General features: G+C 42.0%; 1 protein-coding gene across 2 annotated transcripts; it reads left to right on the plus strand.

Annotated features, from left to right (window-relative positions):
- The first annotated feature begins 1,821 nt into the window (after positions 1-1,821).
- On the plus strand, positions 1,822-22,390 carry pkib (protein kinase (cAMP-dependent, catalytic) inhibitor beta). 2 transcript variants are annotated; one of them, XM_056398489.1, is made up of 3 exons: positions 1,822-2,240; positions 19,353-19,506; positions 20,078-22,390. In XM_056398489.1, exons 2-3 carry the CDS (start codon positions 19,365-19,367, stop codon positions 20,158-20,160), a joined length of 225 nt encoding a protein of 74 aa, XP_056254464.1. In that variant the 5' UTR covers positions 1,822-2,240; positions 19,353-19,364; the 3' UTR covers positions 20,161-22,390. The 2 variants fall into 2 exon arrangements, with proteins under 2 accessions (XP_056254464.1, XP_056254465.1); XM_056398490.1 differs by lacking the exon at positions 1,822-2,240 and adding an exon at positions 12,214-12,277.
- Positions 22,391-23,699: the final 1,309 nt, after the last annotated feature.

Genomic DNA, 23,699 nt, shown 5'->3' on the forward strand with positions numbered 1-23,699 from the left:
GATAATTTGACCTTTGGCCTCAAACAGTCATTGAAATGGTCAGAGGATCAACTGGTGTATCTGTTTACAATGCAGCCAAACAAACTCTTTTAATAGTCCGTGAATAATAAGCTTTTCTACAATATGACAAATACATTGCATTTCTAGCCCACGTCCACAATAAGATCACTGGTTAGCCACATTTTATTGCCACCTTGGAGCAAAATAGGAATAATAATGATTTTGTTTCACCAGAGGTAGCACACAGTGAGCAAACAGGAACGACAGTGAAGGTCAGACAGTGAGTTTAAAGCAATAGGGGGCGAACCGCCATCTGTCTGTGTCTAACCTTCAGAAACACAGTGAAGGTGTTTCTCCTGTGAGTAAACGATTTCAGTGCAAAAATAGAGCCTCCACTTCTCCACGTCTTTATTTCCCCACAATCCAAAGAGCAACAGATTTATAATATCCTCAAAAGACTTCAGAATCTCGGTTCCAGTGGGTTAAAAGATGATTTGATGTTAATCAGGTAACAGCCTCATTACATTATGTCAGTGTTCAAATATTCCTCCAGGTACTGATGTTGGCGTGATTCTGTTCCTAATCTTTGATTTTTCTAAAATGACCTCATTCTGTTCATGTGCAGTTCAGTAGTGAGTACTGTTAATGTCCTGTGGCTCTTGAGCCTGTTGGTAGCAGTGAGTTCATGGTCATGCATTTCACACATTTATCAGTGCCTTAATGGTACTTCGTCGTTCGACAACACTAAATGGGTTGAAGAACACAGAATATTGATAATGTAAAAGAGCCTGTTGATTGGAACAAACAGCCTTTGGTGAAAACACAGTTGACTTTGCTGTAACAGGAGCTCTGATCCTCTGTTACTATTTTAAGGTGGTAGTAGCCTATCTGCAATACATGTGCATTAGTTTATTATCCATCCAGCAATAATGAGATAAGGATTGATATAATACTTTGTCCATGTAACTTGGGACTGGGGACAAACGACTGAGTGATTGAAATCGATCTATCGACAGGTGAAAAGGCGATTCCATCTCTGAATATCTGACTGTGTAGACAAGGTGCACACCCTCACTAAAAAGACAATGGTACAAACCTTTCTAGCAGCAGTGGCAAAACACAACAGACACGTTTGGCGGGAATCACACGGGAAACGGTACCAGTATGACTTCAAAATAAAAGAAAATGCTCAAAATGAATAGAAATTATAGGCTACTTCACTATAGCTAATGCTACTAATGGCAACAATAATAGTAATGATTGGACTTCAAAGTTGACTCCAAAAAGCTATCAGATAATTGGAATTACATTGTATATAAAAAAGAAAAAAAAAATAGGTCAAATATATCACATTTACTGAATTGTAGCCTCTTATACAAACGGTATTTCCAGCTGAAAAAATAGAAAACCTTATGTTCTATTTAGCTATGGCATTAATATTAATGTCACATTATATATAGAGAGACAGAGCTTCAAGTCAGATAGAAAATCCATTAATTCAATTATATAATCTTTTACACCTACAGAGCAGCATACAATACAATTTATTATATTGAACTTTGTCAAGGTAATTTATTTTGAAATCCATATATTATGTATAGGTTTGGGCAAAAGTACTTTCATCTTTCACAGACATATTAGATTATTTTCTTTTCTTTAAGTTGTGATTGCCATTTGCGGTATAAAATATAAACATAGTCTAATTTATGATTATATATCAATATAACTTGGGATGTAATATATTTATTTATATTTTGTGTTCTCTGCATGTCCTTATAGCATTTGTTTGTTTTTCTGCAATGATTCAATTTTCCTCGTGGATATAACTAAAAGCTTTTCTCGACAGCTTTTACTTTGAAGGCCAGATCCCCGCTCTTCCTGTATCCTCCGCGCTGAGTGCGTGCGCCTTGACGCTCCTCCCTGTTGCTGCCCGGGAGCGAGCGCACAGTGAAGCGCTCGGCTGTTCGTGTGCTGTCGCCGCTGTTCAGTCCGCTATGCCGCGGGTCCAGCGTGTCAGCTGTGATGAGGCCGTGTAATGTGTCGCACCGGACGGGCTCCCCGACACGCCGCACTTTCCCCTCTTCGCCCCTGCTGAAGAAGATGGTGTCTGGCGGCTAGTTCCAACTTCGGACTCCAGTCCTTGGTGGTTTTTTTTTTTTTTTTTTGTTATTTTTGTTGTTTTTTTTGTTTTTTTTTTTTCCTTCCTCCCCCCCCTCGGCGAAGCGCACTGAAATCAGTTGGTGAGTGTCCGTCGTTGCGCACATACACTGTCACCTGTTCTGCTCCACAGGTAGGACATCAGACTGGCTTCTGCTGCTGCTGCTGCCGCCGCCGCGCGCTAACACAGCGAGCAGCCTCCAACACAGACAGGGGAGTGATTGCTGGAGAAGAAGCTGCTGGTTGCGATATAGAGCATGCAGGGGAGAGTCAATGAGGCATGCTGGAGCCATTATCCGCACAGAAACTGACATGATAAATAAAATAAGATAAAAAACAATCTAAACAACAACATTAGGAGCTTAAACAACAAATCCTCCGGATCAACTTATCTTGCCAACATCAATCATCTGAGGCTTCAGCTGCAGGCTTGTTAATATTTAACAGTGTTCTATAGCAAATGTCAAATACAGGCCGACAGTAATCTCCAGTCAACTCCAGCAGCCTGTCACCTCCATATGGAGGTGTGCCTATCAGGTCGATGGCAGCTGGATTATCTCCCTTGATTTATTAAAAAGGTGCGTAAACCGTGACCTTCAGATGCAGCTGGTGATATGGTGAAGTGTGAAATGAAACCACGGTCAAAATCAATCAGTCTGAAGCCAGCATCAAACATGTGAAACCTTAAAAAACCGTCAAGAAGAATCTGTGAAAGCATATGGTTTTGTTTTTGAGGGGGGAGGGGGTTTCACCTTAAAAGACCCAGAGGACTTTTCAGAATGCAGTTGAGAAGTAGTTTAGTTCAGTCCAGGTCCAGGCATTGTCAGTTTCTGAGGGCCAAAGCTGAGGGCCATTTTGTGCACCAGTGTGCAGTGTTTTAAAAGGGACCTGAAATCCTCCTAAAAATAGACGTAATTTACCACTTAGGTTATAATGAGATGCTGAAAACTACTGTGGAACTAATATTTCATAACCCGGACTACAACGTCTATACAAATGTGCTAAATGTATATGTAACGTGTGTGTGTGTGTGTGTGTGTGTGTGTGTGTTGTGTGTGTGTGTGTGTGTTGTAGCCCCTTCATGTCATCATCCTGAGGACAACGTGTATTCACATTCAGACGAGTCAGGCCAGTTCCACATGTGTGCAAAGGCGTGCGTGCAGTCTTTCTGCTTTGGTGAACGAATTTCAAGCAGTGTGTGTGTGTGTGTGTGTGTGTGTGTGTGTGGTCTTGTCTTCTTGAACGTGCTCTATAGTGAATCATTATTGCCAAGTGAGGAAAATGAGGCCTGGGTCTCTGTCCTGGTAGTTTTTTTTTTTCCTCTGCCCGTCCTTTTTAAATTCTATGATCTCATCCTGTGTTAATTACATGTGCATGAGGTCATGGTTGGCTCAGTCTCATTTCTTGGTCTGGCTGCTGTGATGCGACTGGGACACAGTGATCACCTGTCAATATGACGGCGTGGTCAATACCAGGCCTTTTTTAATTTTTCCTGCAGCTGAGATTAGTGTGTCCTTCTGTTCAGCCATGATGACTCTCTCTGATCATGATAACTACCAAGTTCTTCTTCCTGTGATTCGTCTAAGGACGAACCTACTGGAAAACACTTCTAGAAACATAAATATAAAACTGATTATAGGTTCAACCATCAATGTTTTACATCTATATATAAAAATATGTTGTTTATTACTTTAAAGCTGCAGTAAAAGATTTCTCTTGGTCACCTGATTGCAGCGGAACAACGACACTGACGTATGTTTGATCCCCTCACACGGTCGTTATGCTGGATGTGTTCGCAGACAGCTGCTTATTCCTGGACGCACGTGGCAACATTAACGTGCATTAGAAGTCGTGTTAGCCCGATATTCAGATTTACTTTGCTCCTGATTTTGTCTCCACCAACCCCAGAGAAAAATATCCGGCTCTTTAGCTGCTAAATGCTAAAGTGCGGTCAGCAGTCAGGTAGGGCACAGTTGGTTTATTAGCCTTTTTATTTTAGCAGAAGCAGCCTGCTGCAGCTAACGAGGCTAATGAGAGCATTAGCAATGTCATGGTAAATTTGTGGGAAGGAAAACCAAATCAATAACTTACAGTTTTGTAGACCTGAGTAATTAATTGTTAACAAAATTAATAGTTAGTGCAACTTTAAGTTGAGCTAATAAAATACAAACAGCTCTGAGAGGAGCAAAAAAGAAACAAATCTCTCCAATGTGCCTGTGAAACAGTTTTTATGGTGCACCTGGGGGAACAGCAGCGTTTTATTCTTGGCATTACAGTCACTTCTAGTCATGTTTAAACTCCCTTAGTTAATATTTAGTCATGGGACGTGAAGGTACGTCGCTCACGCCGCCGTCGCAGGCAGCCTGCTCTGTTCTGTCATCGCCGGGTGAATCATCTGACATCCTATCATCTGCTCTCCTTCCGCATCCTGCTCTTTCTTGGAAAATCAGGCTTCGTGTCTCTGTGCGTTAACACAGATGATGGCAGACAGATGATGACATCGCACCCTGTGCCCCCCCCCCAACCCTCCACCCGCCCTCCTGCCCACCCATTCTTATTCTGGAGTCCCAGAGGTGCCAGACGTGGCGGGCTGCTCAATCCTTTATCACTAACCTCCTGAACTGCCTAAGTCAGCCTTATCTTCAGATTGAACAGGGAACAAAGGCTGCCACTGTAATCAGTAAACAGGTAAATGCTTTACCTATAAAATCTGTTTAATCTTCAGTGGCCTCGACACTGAGCAGCTTATCTTCATCCCTATCTCACACTTTCCCTCATTAGGACGCCATGATGGACACATAAACAGGGTGCAGGCCTGTTCCAGTCGAGTTTGACCACTGTGTACACAGGCTGATATTTTTATATTCAAATATCATCACTCAAGTGCTTCAGTATCAAATAACGTACCTCAATGAGTAAAAATCCTAAACAGCAACTAATATCTTCGGGGGTTTGGAACAACCAGAAAGCAGATTTTCTCTTCGCGTTATCGGGATGAATTTGTGTTTGTTCACCTCAAACATCCATTGTGCCGACAGCACAGAGGTTAGCTGTAGCTAGTTAGCAATTTACGCGCCAACCTTGTGTTCGAGGCTTGAGGAGATTGTCTGCAAATGTTTTGCTCAAGTAAAAATATTTTCAATTTTCATAGGTTCAATTATGCATCAGTTTACGTCCATCCATGTCTTTACATTGACTTTCATCTCTCAAGTTTGCTCCACGTTCGGTCTAAACACGCCTGTAGAGCAATTTAAAGGCATAACCATAAGTTTAATTAAGTAATTGTCTAAAATAAAATAAAAATATTTATATTAAAATTCTGATTCTGTTCATTTGGATGGTTTTGACGGACACAGTATCAAAAACTGTCAAGTACTGAAGGCAAATGTGATGGTTTTCTACTGTAAATCCAAATTTTTCTTGCCTGATTTCAGAGTTTTCCAGAGCTAATTTAATAAGTCTGGTGTTTAGAGCTACGTTTCCCATTTACAGCTGCAGGATCCAAAAAAAATAAGCAACAAAACAGTAGCACCTGGTACTGACAGCTTCCACTGAATCATCCAAAAAAAAAAAGAATATATGTAAATAAATCATATACAGCTGACCTAAACAAACCCAGACAAACAAAATGCCCTCATTGCTGGATGAGCGTGTGGTTGCTTTAAAGGCTACTGTAAGCTAGCAACCAATTCTTCAACCAGAGTTAGCTGCTACCAGCAACTGCTACCACGGGTTTCCTGTCAACCGGAACAAAGAAAAAATGGCTGACTGCATTTTATTTCAGTGAGGTGTCTCGTACGGCAGCTTGTTTTCAGACGAGGAAAACCACATTTATATGCGTGGAAGTCAGGTGGAGCGGTGAAGTGTTTGAGATGAAAACACGCTGATTTGACCTTCTGTCCGCTGTAAAATCGCCAATGAAGGAAAGGAAAGTGCTCCTACTCACCTCTGAAATGTGCCTCTCTGCGGCGAGATAAATGACAGCCAAGGGTCGCCTGTCACACTTTTACCACCCGGCGCCCAATTCAATTCCCATTGATTGGGGACCTTGCCACTTTGAGGATGGAAACAGTAATTTGCCAGGCTAAGAGCTAGCCCTTCATCATGCCGCTGTATTGACCAGTGACCTATAAGCGTTTACTCTGAGCCGGTGCTTCTGTAAAGTCCGTTGCCCTTTTCTGTCACCTATAGCTGGCTGCCATTTGGGTACAGCTACTTTTATCTTTATGCCATTAAAACATGTCAGTCAGTTCCTCCCCACCTGGTTTCTGGAGGACGTGTAAGACGGCGGACATGTTTAGCAGAGACATAGAGGACGGAGGATGATAATGGGGAACAGAAGCTGCGTTAGATTCCCCCGACCTCAACCTCTCTGTGCCCATTTTCCCAGCAGCACAGCCTGACGAGAGCCAAAAGGGGGTGGCGGCATAACTCAGTAGATGCCCCCCCCCCAGCCCCCAGCATGCCTAAGCGCCGGCTCTATGGGAAAAAGGACCGTGGTTCGCCAATGTCATCTCTCCTGCTGCCACAGCCTCTCAATACTGATTAGACGGGAAGGGGACAGTAGGTGAGACGGGAGGGTTACTCTGCAGAGACAAAGGGTTTATTGTAATTCCCCAAGGCATCTATTCAGTCCACAGATCAGTGACCTTTTTCAGTGTATCAGACAACACAATGGAATCAGCTGCTTCCTTTCCTCTCTCTCTCCCCCTCCACTCATAATTACCGCGTGGAATTCCGTCTGCCCCAGAAACAGGCACGGCATCTCGAAAAAACGTTCGGTCAGACATCCGCCATGTGAAGAGCTCAGTCCTGCCCGTTGTGCAAGTGAAGAGGCTGTGAGAGGGTTGAGAGGTGCAGACGCTGTTTTGAATTGCGTTTTGCAACGAGCTGGTTTCCACTGAAGGAAGCGTCTCTTTACAGCAGCTGCACCCGCCGACTTTTACACGTCTTATATCGACAAATTGTTTTCGGTTTCGTTGGACTTGAATTCATCGGTTTGACCGGAAACACAGCTGTAAACGAGAATGGGGATGTTCTGCGTCCGCCGTTAGCTGTTTGCTAACACATTCGCCATGGCAACTTTACATGATAATAATGTGTGAAATGTTGAGCTTGTTCCACTAAATAACCCCCAATCAATGAGTTCATCTTTAAAGGTGCATGATGGTTATAGAATTATGGCTGAAATAAACATTAATAATGTATTTATTAGCAGACAGAAAAATAAACTGCAACAATTTGTGATCAATTAATTTTTTTAAGCAAAAATGCCAAATATTTTCTGGTTGCAGCTATTTTTTGTTTTATGTGATAAAGCTTATATCTGTAAGTCTTGTGTTGGTCGGACAAAACAAGCGATTTGATGCCGTTGTCTTGGGTGTGAGGAAATTGTGACGTTACACACGATTGTCTTACATCTTTTGGACCAAATGATTAATCAATTGATTGATCAATCAAGAGAGTAATTGAAGATCTGATGTCGGTGAGTTTAATTGTCTTTGTATGAGGCATTTGTTCTCATATTTGGGGATGGAGAATAGAACGTTAACTACAGTGGAATATTTTTGGGCAACATCACAGGTTCCCTTCTTCCTACTTCTTTTGCCTCCTATGGAGCTAATTGAGGTGGATGTGGCGTCTGATCAATCAGCATCCTCCCTGAACAACTTGGGATTTCCCACGAAGAGCTGGAGGAAAAACGTCAAAGGAAATGGATGTCACTCCTTCTGTGTTGAGTTTGGACTTGAGAAATACCAGGATGGATAGATAAGTGGAAATCCCAGGGTTTCTACTGGTGGAGATGAAATCCTCGTCTGTCGCGGCTCTTCTTTTATCCCCGTTGCTGAGCGCAGCTTTAATCACAATCACAAACACAAACACAAGAGCTTGACACTTCTGTTGATGCAGGGTGGCAGTGTGTATGTTGGCTTTGCAGAATTTTTATTTTTTTATTTATTTGTGTGTGTGTGTGTGTGTATTTCAGCCGATGTCCCATTTACCAGGGTTGTTGTCGGAGAGTGCCAGAGGCCCAAGGGTGGTAGCCAGCGTGCAGGAGCAGCACGTGCAGCCGCAGCCACCCCGGCCGCATCGCTGTTGACATGATGGTCTAGTTCGGAGAGCGCCCGGGGTGGAGGACGGCCTTGGTTACACTCTTCAAAACAACGGGCTTTGTGCTGAAATATTGATGTGACGGCAGCACACACTGTCCTCCTGGTGTCACACATGTATTGGACATGTGTGACGCATAAAGTAGATTTATTCTCTTGGCCTTACGGCTGCTGCAAGGGTGCAACTGATATATGGCCTCCGAAGGCTGATACTACTGATACTGATACTAGCACTGAATTGAATACATTAAAATACATTTTTCAGTCATTTATAAAGAGAAAAATGACAAACATTCCCTAATTTGAAAAGTTAAGCTTTTTCTCAGTTTCATATCAAGATGAATTCAACAACTTTGTGTTTTGGACAGTTGGTCAGACACTTTGAAGATGTCACTCTGGGCTCAGGTGAAAGCCTGATGGGTGTTTTTCATCATCTTTTGACATATTCTTAGACCAAATGATTGTCAGATAAATTGGTGATGAAAATAATTGTTACTTGCAGCCCAGTGGACGGCTGTGAAAGCTCCATACTTTTTTATTCCTTTTTTTGGTGCTCAAGGAAATGTGTCTATTGCAAACTGTGAATTACCCAAAAGCTGGCAATGAATGTGTGTCAGTTTGGTAAATCTTATTCTTTGATAACCTCATTCATAATATATATATATAATATATAATATGAAAATATGTTTATTCTTCTGTTTTTCAAAGTAATGCTGAGGTTTTCAAAGTCAGACACTGCATCAAAGGCACTATTAAAGCTATTAGCTATTAGCTGTTCCTGCTTTGAAAGCTCCCAAGAATGTACATCAATCAGTGGATTACTTTGATGCTAAAGGAGATTTAAAGCAGCAATTTTATGTTAAAGTTTCGCCATTGCTACATATATATATATATATATATATATATACATATATATGTATATATATATATATATATATATATACATATATATGTATATATATATATATATATATATATATATATATATATATATATACATAATAAACGTTAGCACTAACAGCTGTTCAGTTCAGCATCAAACTTAATTTCCTTATTCACCAGGAGCTTTCTACAGACCCTCTTGTTCTGCCTTTATTTCTATCATTTCTTTTCTTTCTACTGAAGTTAGCATGCTAACCAGCTAGTTCCAGCCCAGTCAGCCTATGTCACCACTTTCCGATACCGAGTCACTGTAGTGTCCGGTCTGCTCGGAGGGTGTATTATAACCTCTTGTCTTATAAACACAACGGTGGTTGAAGCTCTTGGTGAGGCTCGCCCCCCCGGGGAGGCGAGCCTCACAGTTTGAAAACATCTGAAGTAATATATCTAAAAAACTGTCAATTCTGTATCGGTGCCTGAACTTCGGTATCATATGAACTTTTACGCCCTAGACTGAAACTTTTGTGAACTGAGTTTCAATATTTTCAAGACTTTCATGTGGAAAAGGTTTACAATGAATAAAAGTATTGATTGTTTCCACCAGAGAGGATTTTTTATTAGAAGTTTAGAAAGCAGTTTAAACCTTTTCATAGAATGAAAACTTCTCAAAATAACTGTATTAATATTACATGCCCCTCATGCATACTTATGTGAATTTTCGTGAAATAAAATTTGATTAAATTAAATTAAGGTCAAGTGCCCCCCATTTAGATAACTGGTTGATTATTAAATGATAAATACAGCATGCAACATCACAGAAACACTTCACACATGTGTCATACTTACTTGCTAGTGACAACTTCCCTTTTTACAACAGTTTAATATAGTTGTGCTGATCTCAACAGTTTATTAGTCCAGTCAAACTGCAGATAACAGACAGATAACCTGACTTTGAGTTTTGACTTTTACTTTCCTACTCTTCCCATAATGCAGTTCAATAGTGTCATGTTGTTACACGCTCACTGGCTGGGTTTTCTGTTGTAAATTTTACTGTTGCCGAGACAACCTGATGACATCACCAGGGTTATTTTATCTGACTTAATGAAGCTCAGTGAAGACATTACGCAGCCGTTTCCACCGGCTGAGCGGTGCCTCTATTGACTAGTAACATTGCATTCATGCGTAACATCTATGGAAGTCCTCTGTAAAGTACTGGACTCAAACCAAACAAGTTAAGGTGGACAAAGGCCATCAATCTAATTAGCCTCTAAATCTAATTAGACTCAGAGTAGAGCTACATCAATGGCAACACGTGTGTAGCCGCCACCAGGCAAAAAATAGGACATCCTTTATCGGACAATGCGATTTTGTCATGTTTGCCCTTTGTTATGGAATGAACTGGAGAGCCACTCGTGGTCAGGATTAGTTAATAGTCAGTGTTGAATCAGAACGTGAAGTGTGAAAGTCGTACATGCCCCAAAAACAGTTCTTACTTCACATGTTCTGTGCTTCAGACCGTCCCTGAGGCCTCCGCCAGCGCTGCCTGCCAGCCGTTCTTTACGGGTCTCTGTCAAGTGTGCTAATTGTTGTGAATAGCTGGGTGCTTTGTTGTTGTGATTGACCCTTATGACAAGCCGCTCAATCTGTCTCATATTTGGCAACGCGGAGGCCACTCAGTCGTCCTAATTTCGTATAATGGCTTGTTGTTGTTATTGCACATTAAATGCAGTTAATTACAGAGTGGGCGGTTTGCTTTCAGATGCTATTCGAAGGACTGTAGCAGGAGGTGCCCTTTGGACCTTTGTGCCAGTAAACAATATAGCTGAATGATATCAGTGAGTGCTTGTGACTTCCTCTTACTGTTTGTGGGTAGTTTCTGAAACTGTTTTCGAAATTCAATAACAATGCGCAGTATTCAGCAGATTGAGACTTTTCAACTGCGATATTTATATTTGTTATCTTTTTCATTGTTATTTAGACTATTGAAAATAAAAGAGAAAGACTGGCCCCTCGCTAAACTTGCTAATCTGTTCAAACTAATGCAGAAGGTCACATATGCTGTTTGTAGTGATAACGTGGCAGATTTAAAACAAAAACCAAAACATTCACATGTAATAAAGAAAAGCATGTTTCTCATTTGTAGCTGATCACCATCAATTTTGCTGCATCAGCTGTAGCTAGCTAGCTAATTAATGCTAACTCCAGCTGACAGCTTAATGTTTAGAGCTACGGATGGCTCCGTATGTAATATTAAACTATAATGTGACTGTGAATTGATTGTTGAATTGTGAAACACCTGGATAAAAAAAAAAACACATTGATGTTTCATTATTTGCTGCAGCGTCAACTTTGTCAAACCAAATGAGGAACGGGACCAAATTGCTAACGGTAGCTTAACTCGTGGATGTTCTGGTCTTGACTGTTCGATTCCAACATAACACAACCTCTTCAAACATATCTTTTCTACCTACGTTAGCACAAGGAGAACGATGTTAACATATGAAGCGTTCCTTGGAAACAACACTAGTACGAGCAAGAAAGTTAGCCAGGCATGCTAACGTTTGCAGCTCGAGTCAGAGCAAATACAATGCGTCCTTCTCACACGTTAGCTCATGTGTTTTTGCTTTTGGAAAAGTTAAAGATAAATACATCACCCTAACTTTTGGAACAGACAGTAGACAACTCTCCTGGTGCTTTGGTTTGAGACGACCTGCCGTGCTTAGTTTACAGTTGCTACGCCATGATTGGACAGTTTGGTTTAGCAAACAATCAATTGAATGATTCCCCCAGAATTTAATTATTATTTTGTTGGAAATCCTTTAAAACAGAATTTAGACCTCCACCAGACACACCAGGCAGATTCTGTGAGAAAAGGGCCGATGTTAACTGGTGATTTCCAGTAAAGAGACTTTCATTTTCAAACATTTCGGCTTGTACTGTACATGCCCAGACCTGTCTCTTAACACCCCTCCCTTCCCCTTCAACCCAGCAAATTATCTACAAAGTAAAAAGCCTACACCGATGTGTTTTTGTCTTGCAAGTCCTGGCTTCTGAAACATGAAAGCAGGCAGCCATAGTGAGGGGAAGATCTGCGCAGATCAGCGGAGGGAAGACGAGAGAAGATCTGCCTGGTATGTTTGTGAGATCTGAAGGGAGGCTGTGATCGCGCTGTCTCATTAGATCAGTCTCACCTCTCTGCTTCTCTCTCCTCTGCGAGTGCTTAGGAAGAGAAACACAGCTTTTTTTTGGGGGGGGGGGATCAGCCTCTGATATCAGAGCCTTACTTCGCCTTCTAGCTTTTGTGCATATGCTTAACCTTCTGTGCACCTGTTAATGTGAATATGATGAGTGAAGCCCTGTTCCTTTCCTCACACTTCTTACTCAGGTGTTAAATTTTGCATAGAGCTTGATAGTTTTGCACCGAATTCATCTCATCTCATGCATTTCCTTTTTTTCTATTTAATCCTTTTCAACAGTTATGAACAGTTATTTCGCGTTATACCTTCCTGCGAACCACTTTCTCAACCTCTTTTTATTGTGCTCCTGTATTATTTCCATTGCTTACCTGCAGTAACAATCCACCACTTAATGTTAACATCAAATCAGATGTTAACATATCGAGACATCTCCGTGAGCAGAAAAAAGAACCAAAGCAGCATAAAGATAGTCCTGCATCGCCTTTGGCTCCCCTCCTCCACTATATAGCTGCCTTTATAACAATGGTGCAGTTTCCATGGCAGCTAGAGTCATGTTAAGCTTTAGGATAACAGTGAAAAAAAGTGGGGAGAAGGACAGGGAATAATCACAGGGTTTGAGGGACTAAAAATAGCAAGGGACTTAATCCCAGGCATTATTTATTCATCTAAAACTTATCGTGTCTGCGCCAGCTGTGTAAACATGATTTCTTCAGTTCCTCTTTGGGTGGGAAGGCAGTTTTCTGACCTAAACCCCCGCCCCAGTCTTAATGACTGACTAATGCCATGACTATAGGAGGGGGGGGGGGGAGTCGCAGCAAAAAGACAACACACACAGACCACAGATGGATGTATACGGTTTGGATTTGCTGTTGCCGGACTGTCTGGTGAGGAAAAGCATTTAGACAAAACATGAGACAACTCGCCAATCTGTAATTAAACATCTCTGAAAATCATGTCACAAATCGCCAGAAAAAGTGACAGTGTTTAATCTAACGGTTGCCGGTTCACGTGTTATCTGCGCTGGTTTGTGCTGTATGGACTGTAGTGGAGCTGTAGTGTGTGGACGTCTCTCTCTCTCTCTCTCTCTCTCTCTCTCTCTGTGGCCGTCGCACTGCGAGTGTGAGACTGATGAGCAGCAGAATAGAGGTCAGCCTCAGGCAGCAGGCAGGGCCAGGCTGCTTGGCTCGGAGAACTGATATCTATCATTGTCTCCTGTTTGGAGGGAAGAAAGCTTTGATGGATGTGGCTTTTTAAAGGCCTCTACCAGTGCTGATATTTTTGTACTAAAAACTTCCAGTAGCTTATATTTCATGCGAGTATTTTATATGTATCAACAGTTTATGACCATTTTTTATGACTATGATACTTAAACTTAAAGGTCTGTTTTTTTCAGATATTTTCCAAGAAACTTTATGGATAGAACTTTGTAATTTCAGACCAAATTACAATGAAATATTTCCTCTTCTCATCTCCCCTCTCAGTTTTACTTCTCCTCTGATCATTTTTCTTCTTCTGTTGTTTAATGGGTGATGAGCCTGCCTCAACTTCCTGTCCTGTAATTTGAGTTTCAGTCAAGCCTTTGTTCATAGATGTTTGCACTTCCCCTCTAATTAGTACTAAATGATGTCTTCTGGGAAACTTCCTAAGAAATTCTGCAGATATTTAAAGGAAATTATGGACCCGTAAAATAGAGCGTTACCAAACCATTAAAATCGTCTACAAATATTTATTTATTTTCCATAAAATATTCTACACTCAAGAGCTTTTCATCATATTGCATTCCCCAGGTTAAGAATTCTCTTTTTATTTTAATTAATTAATTAATTTTATATATTTATTTATCACTTTTCACAGTGGTTCAGTATGTTGTTCATTATATTCAACAGTTTTATATTGGGTATAATGAATATTGCAGCATATAACGTGGTCAGTTATACAAGGCGTGTAGGTTTTCTCCATACCATGGAAAGATTTACTCGCCAAGTTCGTGAATGGAGTTTGTTTTTGACATTTTACACACAACAGGGGAAGTAATACGTCCGTGTCGGTTGTCTGGTCCAAGTTCTGAAGCTCTCAGTGTCTTTGTGTAAGTTAGCTTTCTTTCTCTTGCTCTGTCCGTGGTGCTGAAAGCCTCCAGTCCCCGCTACTGAAAATGTCTGTGGAGACGAGCTTTCTCACTCAGGGTCCTTGGACCTGTATTTTCCGCTCAGAATAGCTGCTACGCTTTTCTGAAGAAGCCAGCAAGGCTTTCTTCTGAAAAGAGCCGCTCTCGCCGGCGGGTTGAGAGCACCGTGCGTTTTGATTGGAGACAATAACCTGTGCTGCTGTGGTCAGAGTTACCCTTCAACACTGGAAGTGATGCGCTGTTTAAGTGCAACACACCTGCTTTTGGTATGGCTGAAAGGGCTTTTTTCATTTGCACTTGTCCAACCTGCAAGACATCAGAGGATAATTTTAGCTGTGTGATTATTTACACAGTGGCACTGCAAGACAGAGGATGTTTCAAGTACACGCAGTGTAATTTGTTGCTAAATTATAGAGGTCACTGTGTTTAGAAATAGCCCAGGTAGCAATTTGCAGCATTAATGAGCTGTTATTTAATTGCGGAGCTGTCACTTGTTTCCAGTTTGAAAGAAAACAGAAAGACACTTTTTTATTCTCTTTTTTTTTTTTTGTCAGCATCTTCGCACCCTCTCATGTAAGCAACCATTGACCTGTGACAGTTCTTCCATCAAAAGGCTTTCATAACTCGACCTTGTTGCGTAACATACCTGCGGCTTGTTCCCGTGTCCGACTAAGCTGGCGCCGACATCATCGTATCTAGGTCAATTTTCTTGACAAGATAATCCCATCTAAACTGTTGTTGGATTAACAGCTAAAATAAACCTGTTCAGATGATGGGTCACTGCCTGTTTCAATGTTTAATCCGACGGCTTAATGAAAGTTACCGACCAGATGTTCTAATTAGGGCCAGACTATTGGTCGGTTGCCAAGGCTGTTATTGACACTGATATGTTTGGATTGAAGCTACTGGAAGCTGATGTTTTGCAATGATTGTTCATATTTACCTAAAAAATTACAAAAGGTAAAAAGCCCTAAGATACATTTAAACCATCACTGGATGCTAAAACAAAGCTAACAACATGTTTAGGGAGAGAAACAGCTTCTTAAGGTTGACTGAGGCAGGTTTTTCAGACTAAAACCCTGAAGCTGTTGAGGAAAATCCTCCCACATCACACTGGGAGCTGTCACCAGCTGGTATTAAATAAAAGGTCAACATAGACCTGACATCACAGCAAGTCGATACATCAACCAAAGCCTTGTTTTTGCTTTTAATTATCCAGATTAACAGTCATATCCTGGCTTTTCGTTGATAATCGGCTGTTCGGCTGGACAAGCCTGTCGGGCAACAGAGGCAAGAAGAAGAAGAGACAAGCTGTGTGTCCTCTCCGCCGCTCGGCTCCGATTAGACTGCTATTGTCGGACTTTTAGTTGAACACTGGCCTCAAATCCAGGACAAAGAGCAGCTTTGACATGTGGGGCCTGATAGGGAAAACAATGTTCTGGATTCCCTGGACGCCTACAGTGCAGTCCTACTAATTTAATTTTGCAACTATACAGACCGGTTCACCACAGAGCTACTTCGATTCAAAGACCCGAAACTGGAGAGGTCGTTGCTCGCCCCGAGGGCACAAAGGCCACGTCCTTGGTGTTTTCATTCGAATTTTTCATGTGCAAAGCGGCACATGGAGAGTCTACAACTGAGCGCTTACTCATGAAGGATTCACTGTTTATTCAAAATCACCTTTCGATGGTGAAAAAGAAAAATATATGATCACCTGTTTGAATTCAAAATACAAAACAGGCTGTGTCTCCAGCTGGGGGGCGTTCCCAGAATATTTTAACCTGTTTGACCCGCCGATGCTAAGCTAACGTTGTTCACCTCGCTTCACCAAACTTGGAGTAATCGAGGAAAGAGAAGTAATGTTTGGAATAATCTTGGATTTGACGCCATGAATGAAAAAATGGATGCACAACGCAACAGCCTCACGGTAAACTCAGCTTGTGTGAGGCAGCGGAGGTGCAGCTATTGAACAGAACCATCATTTCTACAGTGTAGTTTAGGAATAAGCAACATTGACTCGGATGAATTTGAACATGCAAACTTGTTCAAACGTGACTTTTTTGAAACAGTGACAGTCCTGTGGTTAATATTTTTATTACTGTTTTATTGGATCCCTTTAGTATTGCAAAAAGTTGTTTTTAAGCAGCATTTATACTTTTAATCCAGCAAATGCAGAATAAAGGACGTTTGATTGAACAGTTAACTAAATAAATAACATTTTTTGTAACTGAAATATTATTTTTATATTTATTTTTTATTATATTTGAAATGACCGTTCCCACTGTGACTCATGTCGCAATATCTGTGAAAATAATCATTTTCATTTTATGATTTGTTTTTGCCTTTCGTTCAGCCCCATTTACAAATGAACCTCAGTATGTCTAAATTCGTGGCTGTGGCCCCCGAGTTTTCAACATGGCACAACATTAAATGTGCAACAACATTTTGAGATAAATAATTTATCGCTGCATTAATTATTAGTGTCTTACTGTATGTTCATCCTGTTCAGTAAAGCCAGGGATGCTCCGAGTGTTTGTGTGTGTTAAGTAAATGCTATCAGTCATGTCAAAAAATGCTACATGCTACAATGCTGCTGTCACCTTTCATCACCCACAGCCATGCAAATCCTGCCATTTCATTGTGTTTACATTGTCCTGCCGGTAGCAGTCACTCCTCCCTCTGTGTGCACAGTCACGGGTTTAGTTGTCAGCAGGCGATTATGTCAAACTGTCGGAGGAAATATGTTTATGCTCATGGAATTATTAAAAGAAATAGGCCACTATGAACTACTGTGGCTTATATGAGCTCAATGTCTAAGCTACAATAGCGCTTGAGGCTAACAGATGGCCAACCTGTGGCCCCCTTCTTTTTTTTTTATATTTCTTTTTTTTTTCTGGAGATCTAGGATTGTGCATGTGTTCAAGTGTGTGTGTGTGTGTGTGTGTGTTGAGTTTATAGCTGCAAGTGCACATTAACTCACATGCCATTCCTTTGTTGAGAGAGAGCGATGGGAAATGGGATTTTGCTCCACAGAATGGTATGGTTATTTAAAGCAAAGCAACACAACAAAAGAGGGAGACTGGGGAAGAGAAAGAGAGATAGTGAGAGAATGGATTCGAGTCATATACCTGCCAGTGGTGCTTTTCTGTATTGTTGCCATAGCAACAGCGGCTTGCTGTACTTGTGTGTGTGTGTGTGTGTGTGCCTGTCTGTGTGTGTGTGTGTGTGTGTGTGTGTGTGTGTGCCTGTCTGTGTGTGTGTGTGTGTGTGTGTGTGTGTGACAAGCAGTGTAATTCTGCTGGTCACCAGTGTAGCCTAGAGCCGACTCCCCAGCTGCTGGTTGCCATGAGCCCAGACAGACGCATCCTCCGCTCCAGTGATAAATCTTTTCTCCTGGCGTTAAAATCACTAAACAGATTAGGCACGTTTTGTTTTCGGAGACATGTCAAGATGAACGGACACTGCTGGGCTCTGTAGTATCCAAACTGTGACGTTAATCATTTTTAAAGGTCCCATATTTTACTCTTCTTCTGTGTTTTGTCTGAAGTGTAGATCCATAAGAAGATATATTTGTGGTTTTAAGAACCAAAAACCATCTCAGTGTAGTTTTACATCTCCTCTCTCAGGCTTCTCTCTGGAGCTCTAGTAACAACAGGTCGGTGAGCCAATCAGAAGAGAGGAGGCTCTGAGCCTCTCTTCTGATTGGCTGACTGTTTTCTGAATGATCCAATAAAAATATAGCAGATTTCAGGTAAAAACACTCAGAGAAACCAAATCCTGCAATGTTTGGATGGTGGGTCCAGGTGGGCGGGGCTTGGTGACTGCTTTGTTGTGACATCACAAAGTTACAGAAGTCCTGACGGCTGGTTTTAAGGCTCAGTTTCTGAATACAGGCTGTGTGCATTTCTCTGTGGACTGAGGCTTTGATACTTTCACAGTATTAATATAGAAGCTAGAGCTGATCTATAATCACACTACGTATGGACACAGACCTTTAGACTATATGCAGAAGTAAAGTCATTAATTAGAGATTAGAGGAAAATAGGCCAAGTAGATTATTTAGTTAGGTAGAGAGTTTATTGTCATTCCATATCAGGACACAGTGAAACTTAGTTTGGCAGCACTCCACTCCTTATTGTAGCATAAAAACAAAGATAAATAAGAATAAATTAATTGTAAAAGTGGTCATAATAAATATACATAAGAATAAATAGTCTTATATATACTTGAAATATTGTCTATTATTGCATGTGGTAATTGTATTGCGCTGGAGGACTTGTTTGTGGGGCTGGGGGGTGATGGATGGGGTGCCGTGGTTGCAGCAGCTTGTCCACGGCTTGTGGAAAACAGCTGTTTCTCAGCCGGTCTGTCTGTGTAGATTGCCCTGAGCCTGCCTGAGGGGAGGGTGGTGAACAGGGAGTGTCCAGGGATGTGTGGGGGTCTCTTCATGGGGCTAGTGGTTAGTTTGTGAAGCCTTCTCCAGTGGACGTCGATCGGGTTTAGAAGTGGGGAGCCGACGATCCGCTGCAGGCTGTTGTGCAACTAGAGACCAGACGGCACAACAGTACATCAAGATACTGTCTGTTGTGCAGCGGTAGAAGTTATTTTGTGGGGGGACTCTGTTGATTCGTGACCCTCAAAAAGAAGAGGCAATGTGGGGCTTTCTTGACCAGGTGTGAGGCGTTCAGGTTCCAGGTCAGGTCCTCAGATTCGTGGACTCACAGAAACTTGAAACTGGCAACCCCAAAGAGGAGTCTTCAAATGCACAGACTGAGTTAATGATATTTTTTATTACACGTTAGCACAGAAAGATGACTACTGACTTGGACTGACACAATGCTCCGTCCACTATTTTCAATTTTAACCCCCTCCTTTCTGTCGTAGAGGGATCTTGAGATGACGGAAGTGGAGCCAGTGTTGGACTTTGCCTCCTCCGGACGCTCGGGGAGGCGAAATGCCCTGCCTGACATCCTGGGCTCTCCGGCCGGCGTAAACCCTGGAGACCTGCCTCTTAAACTAGCTGAGCTCTCCCTCAAAGGTAAATGACACTAGTTAGTTTCAAAAGACTTACAGTTGCTTCAGCTCCAGTTAGAAGCATTTGTTTAGTGTCAGTATCAGAATCAGAATCAGGTTTATTGCCCAGTGGGTTTTTACATAAAAGGAATTTGCTTCGTTGTTTTGGTTCATAAAAATAAACATAGTAAGATATAAAGAAAGATGAAGCAAAGCAACTGCTGCAAGTCAGATAGCTTAGATATAAAGGAGTCAGGTGGGGGGGGGCAGTGACAGCGGAGGTCTCTGGGCTTGCTGGTCAGTTGCAGCGATGAGTCATTACCAGGTCGTTCATCACGACCGGCACGAGTGTGGTCACCAGGCGTGCCAGATTGGCAGCACTCGTGTCTGCATGGGTAGGAAGCAAATGGGCATAAAATCTAAAGACACTTGGTTCTGTGTGACCTCCAAGGTAAAACATGTCAGCACCTAGTGATGTAATGATCAGGAATTCATTGGTATTGATCAACAGAAGCTTTAGACAGCCTCTTTTTTAGCCTTGACAGTCGCAGCATCATGTTTCTCATTGTGTCTTTTCTTTGGTGTTTTGTGCGCAGATGGTCCGGGAGGGGCCCAGTCTCCCACGGCGGAGGAGCAACCAGCGCCGCCGGAGGGCTCGGAGGGGAAAGAGGGATCGTAGGGACTCGTTTATTTACCTCCCTGGAAACCTGCAGAGATAACCTGAGAGATGGGATGAGGAACGAGATAGAGGAGAGTTGGGGGGTGGGGGTGGGGAGGCGACTTGAGAGCGTGACGGTCTGTGGAGACTCAGCTTGTTTGAGAAGCAGCTGCAGCCACAGAGGGAGCGTGACGGACCGACTACCCCAGGACTGAAGCCGGGAGCTTAGGACTTCTTTTCTGAAAAGAGTCAGACGCTACTTAGTTATAGAAAACACTGAGTGTGTGTGTGTGTGCGTATGTGTGTGTGTGTGTGTGTGTGTGTGTGTGAGCTATACACACACACACTGTGGACACACTGAGAATCAAAGACCATGACAGATTGTATACTGTACACTACTATTTTTGTATGATTTATTTAAAATGATAGAAAAACTGGAATTCGTGAGTCGGACTGTAACATGTACCATTTCCTGCTGATTTTTCTTTAACGGTACATTTGTACGCAACTGGGAACTCACTCACTTACCTACTTACGCTTTTACACTAAATGTGTATTATCTACTACAGGTTTTCAAATCTGAGGTGGTTGCACAGTGTATCTACGTTGTAAATGTACAGTTTTTACCCCTCTCTCGCCCAGACTGTTTCCATCTTAGCAACGACGACCAGGGATTCGATCCATTGGTTTGTTTTTGGTTTTTTTAGGTGTCCATATGGTGCATAATGTGGAAGAGCCGTCCTTATCTTGAGACATTCCTGTAGAGACTAGTGTCCCACTGCCAGCAACGTACACACTGCTTCTTATAATACTGGGGGGAAGAAAAAAAAGAAAAAAGACTGTGATGTACTTTTGTTTTTTTTGCTCAAGGCTGCTTTTAAAAGTCTCTTCACTCTCCAAACCTCTGAAAATGTGTCTCGTGGCAGTTTTACGACCGAAAAACGGAAAATGTTTGTTGTGTTTTTTTCTTTCTCTGTGAAGTACTGTTAACCACTCTTTTGGGCTACTGATATTTCCTGTTGTTTTTAATAGGAGGTATCATCACACGTCTTTACTGCTTGAATTGTAAATGAAAGAGAAACAAAAAACAAAAACAAACACTTTTGTAACACTCTACAAAATCTGCATTTGCAGATCCGACAGGAGAAGCAACTGAGCTGAGCTTTGCTTAACTTCAGCAGGGCTTTATTTTCTTCTTCTTCTTCTTCTTCTTCTTCTCCTTCTTTATTCCAAAGGCTCCTCACACGTGCTTCTTATATTATCAACAGCATATGCCCCGCTGCCTGAGTAAGGGAGCAGGCATCGAGCAACAACACCGCCGCCACAATGTGTTTTTCCGTGTGCCGAAAATGGCAGCACACTCGCCTTTTGCCTCTCCAGAGTCTGTTCACACTCATCGACACATGAGAAGAGCTGTGAATAGAGAGAGAGAGAGAGAGAGAGAGAGAGGGAGCGAGGAAGAAGAGCACAGCGAGGGTCCACGGTTTGTCAACTATCAACTCACTGCTACTGTATATATACTGTGTTGTAGTATAATCCATGTGTCATACATGCTACCTGTATGATTACCAGACTAACTGTACCCGCGAAGAAATGATGTTCTGTAATTGTTTCTATTTGAAGATTTGTCGTCGGTGGCCGTGTCTTTATGTGGATGTGTTTTCAAAAATGCAACAAGGGAAGCCTGGTGTGCTGCTGCCCAGCCAGCTGTTTCTGATGCTATAGAGCTGACGAGGAAGCGTTCATGGTCGGATCTGAAGCTGTACGATCAACACTTCTTTTTCTTTTTTTTTTTCTTTTTCTTGTTTTTGGAGCAGAGGTTTATTTTGTAGTGTCCTGATCTTTTAAGTGGTGCATATATTTCACTTGGCGGGATTGAATCCCACATGTTGATTCTATCTGCTGGTGAAAATTGCCATATTAAACCCACAAGCTTTACATATACAACCGTGTGGTGAACAGTGTCATTTCTGTGGAAGGCCCTCAGTCCTGGTGCGTCGCTTTGAGGTTTCGGCTAATTTAGAAAAACTGCCATGGTAACAGGTTAAACTAAGATGCTAAATATGAGCATGTTAGCGTTGTCACAGTGAGCATGTCAACATATAGGCATTAGCATTTAGCTCAAAGTCGGTCAAATCACCCAAATCAGAAGTTTCCAATATTTTCCAACCCAACGGCCCAATTGAAAATCTCTAAAATGTTGGCGGCCCACATCCGACCCCGTAACAGTAATAAAGCCTTCAAACATTCAGGACTGAAGCTTTTACTTTTTTGTTTGATGGGGGGATCAATTGTCTATTCACCATATGTCTCCTTCCTTTTAACTCTTCCTGTTGCTAACCAGCTATCTATTTTGATACTGCCATCATTTCTTTTTGCTTCTTTTATGTAAACATCAACTGATGCAAAAATGAAATTATTTTACCTGAAAATACAACAACACCATGCGAATGGTGGTGGTTGTTGGTTAGCCTCTGCTAAGCGCTATAGCCGTGTAGCGTGTGATTACAGCCACAGTCTCTGACAAAAAGCACTTGAAATGGTGCCGATTGTGTTTCACATCTTCTGAAGTGTAAGGTAAGAGAGTCTAAGGTGCACTTGAAGGCAGCACAAGGCATGCACTCTCCGCAGTCCTTCCAGAATTGCCATGTTAGTACACCCGTTACATAATGCAGCAGTTCCTCCGGGTGTCCAGCAGATGGAGACATTCACTAAATTATCATGCAACTCGTATCACGCTTCCACACCGACGGGAGGATTTCTTTGTTGTGTTTCGTACAAAAAAACAGCAAAAAGGCAATCATTTTTATAACAATATTAATAGGAACATCTAAAGTTACATCATTACAGTGATAAAAATCATCATTTCAAGGTTTTGGTTTTACATTCCTGCACAAATCTTTCAGTTTTAGACCCAGTGAGGAGTTTGACTTGGACACACCCAGTGTTGTCTCGGTGCTCCGATGGAAAATTGACAATTTTGCAGTTAGTTTTGGTTTGATCACCTTGAATCGTGCTCCTAACCTGTTGAGGTGGAGGTTGATGATGATGTGTGTGTGTGTGTGTGTGTGTGTGTGTGTGTGTGTGTGTGTGTGTGTGTGTGTGTGTGTGTGTGTGTGTGAGTGCAGAGTAAGTCTGGAAGCCTTTGTGATCGTGCATGCTGCTTGTCTGGCTGCGTCCCAGCAATCCCCTGCTGACAGAGAGATGAGACCGCACATACATACACCCAAGGACTCTTTGTCTCTCTGCAGACACAACAGCAAGAAGCACTCGTGTGTGTGTGTGTGTGTGTGTGTGTGTGTGTGTGTGTGTGTGTGATACGTGATGTTTGTTGGCTGATGCTGATGCTGTGGCCCATACATTACATAACAGAAACATCATTTATTAATGACAGAGCACTGGCTCTACCGCACATGTAACATTCATGTCTCAATCTCGGTCATTTTATCTGAGCAAAGCAGAAACCTGTCGTCCGTTTTGAGACTTATTGTTTTGGCTGAAATATCCCTGTTGTCTCCACCTTCGTTCTCAGGCGTCCTCCCTCTCCTCTGAGGCGGCTC

Source organism: Seriola aureovittata, chromosome 16 (genome assembly GCF_021018895.1).
Source record: "Seriola aureovittata isolate HTS-2021-v1 ecotype China chromosome 16, ASM2101889v1, whole genome shotgun sequence".
Classification (NCBI taxonomy): Eukaryota; Metazoa; Chordata; class Actinopteri; order Carangiformes; family Carangidae; genus Seriola; species Seriola aureovittata.

What these genes read in the sequence shown, in the direction of transcription:
- pkib (XM_056398489.1), top strand. Translation starts at nt 19,365, where the DNA reads ATGACGGAAGTGGAGCCAGTGTTGGACTTTGCCTCCTCCGGACGCTCG. An exon ending in AGCTGAGCTCTCCCTCAAAG is followed by an intron (nt 19,507 to 20,077) that starts GTAAATGACACT and finishes TTTTGTGCGCAG; the next exon opens with ATGGTCCGGGAGGGGCCCAG.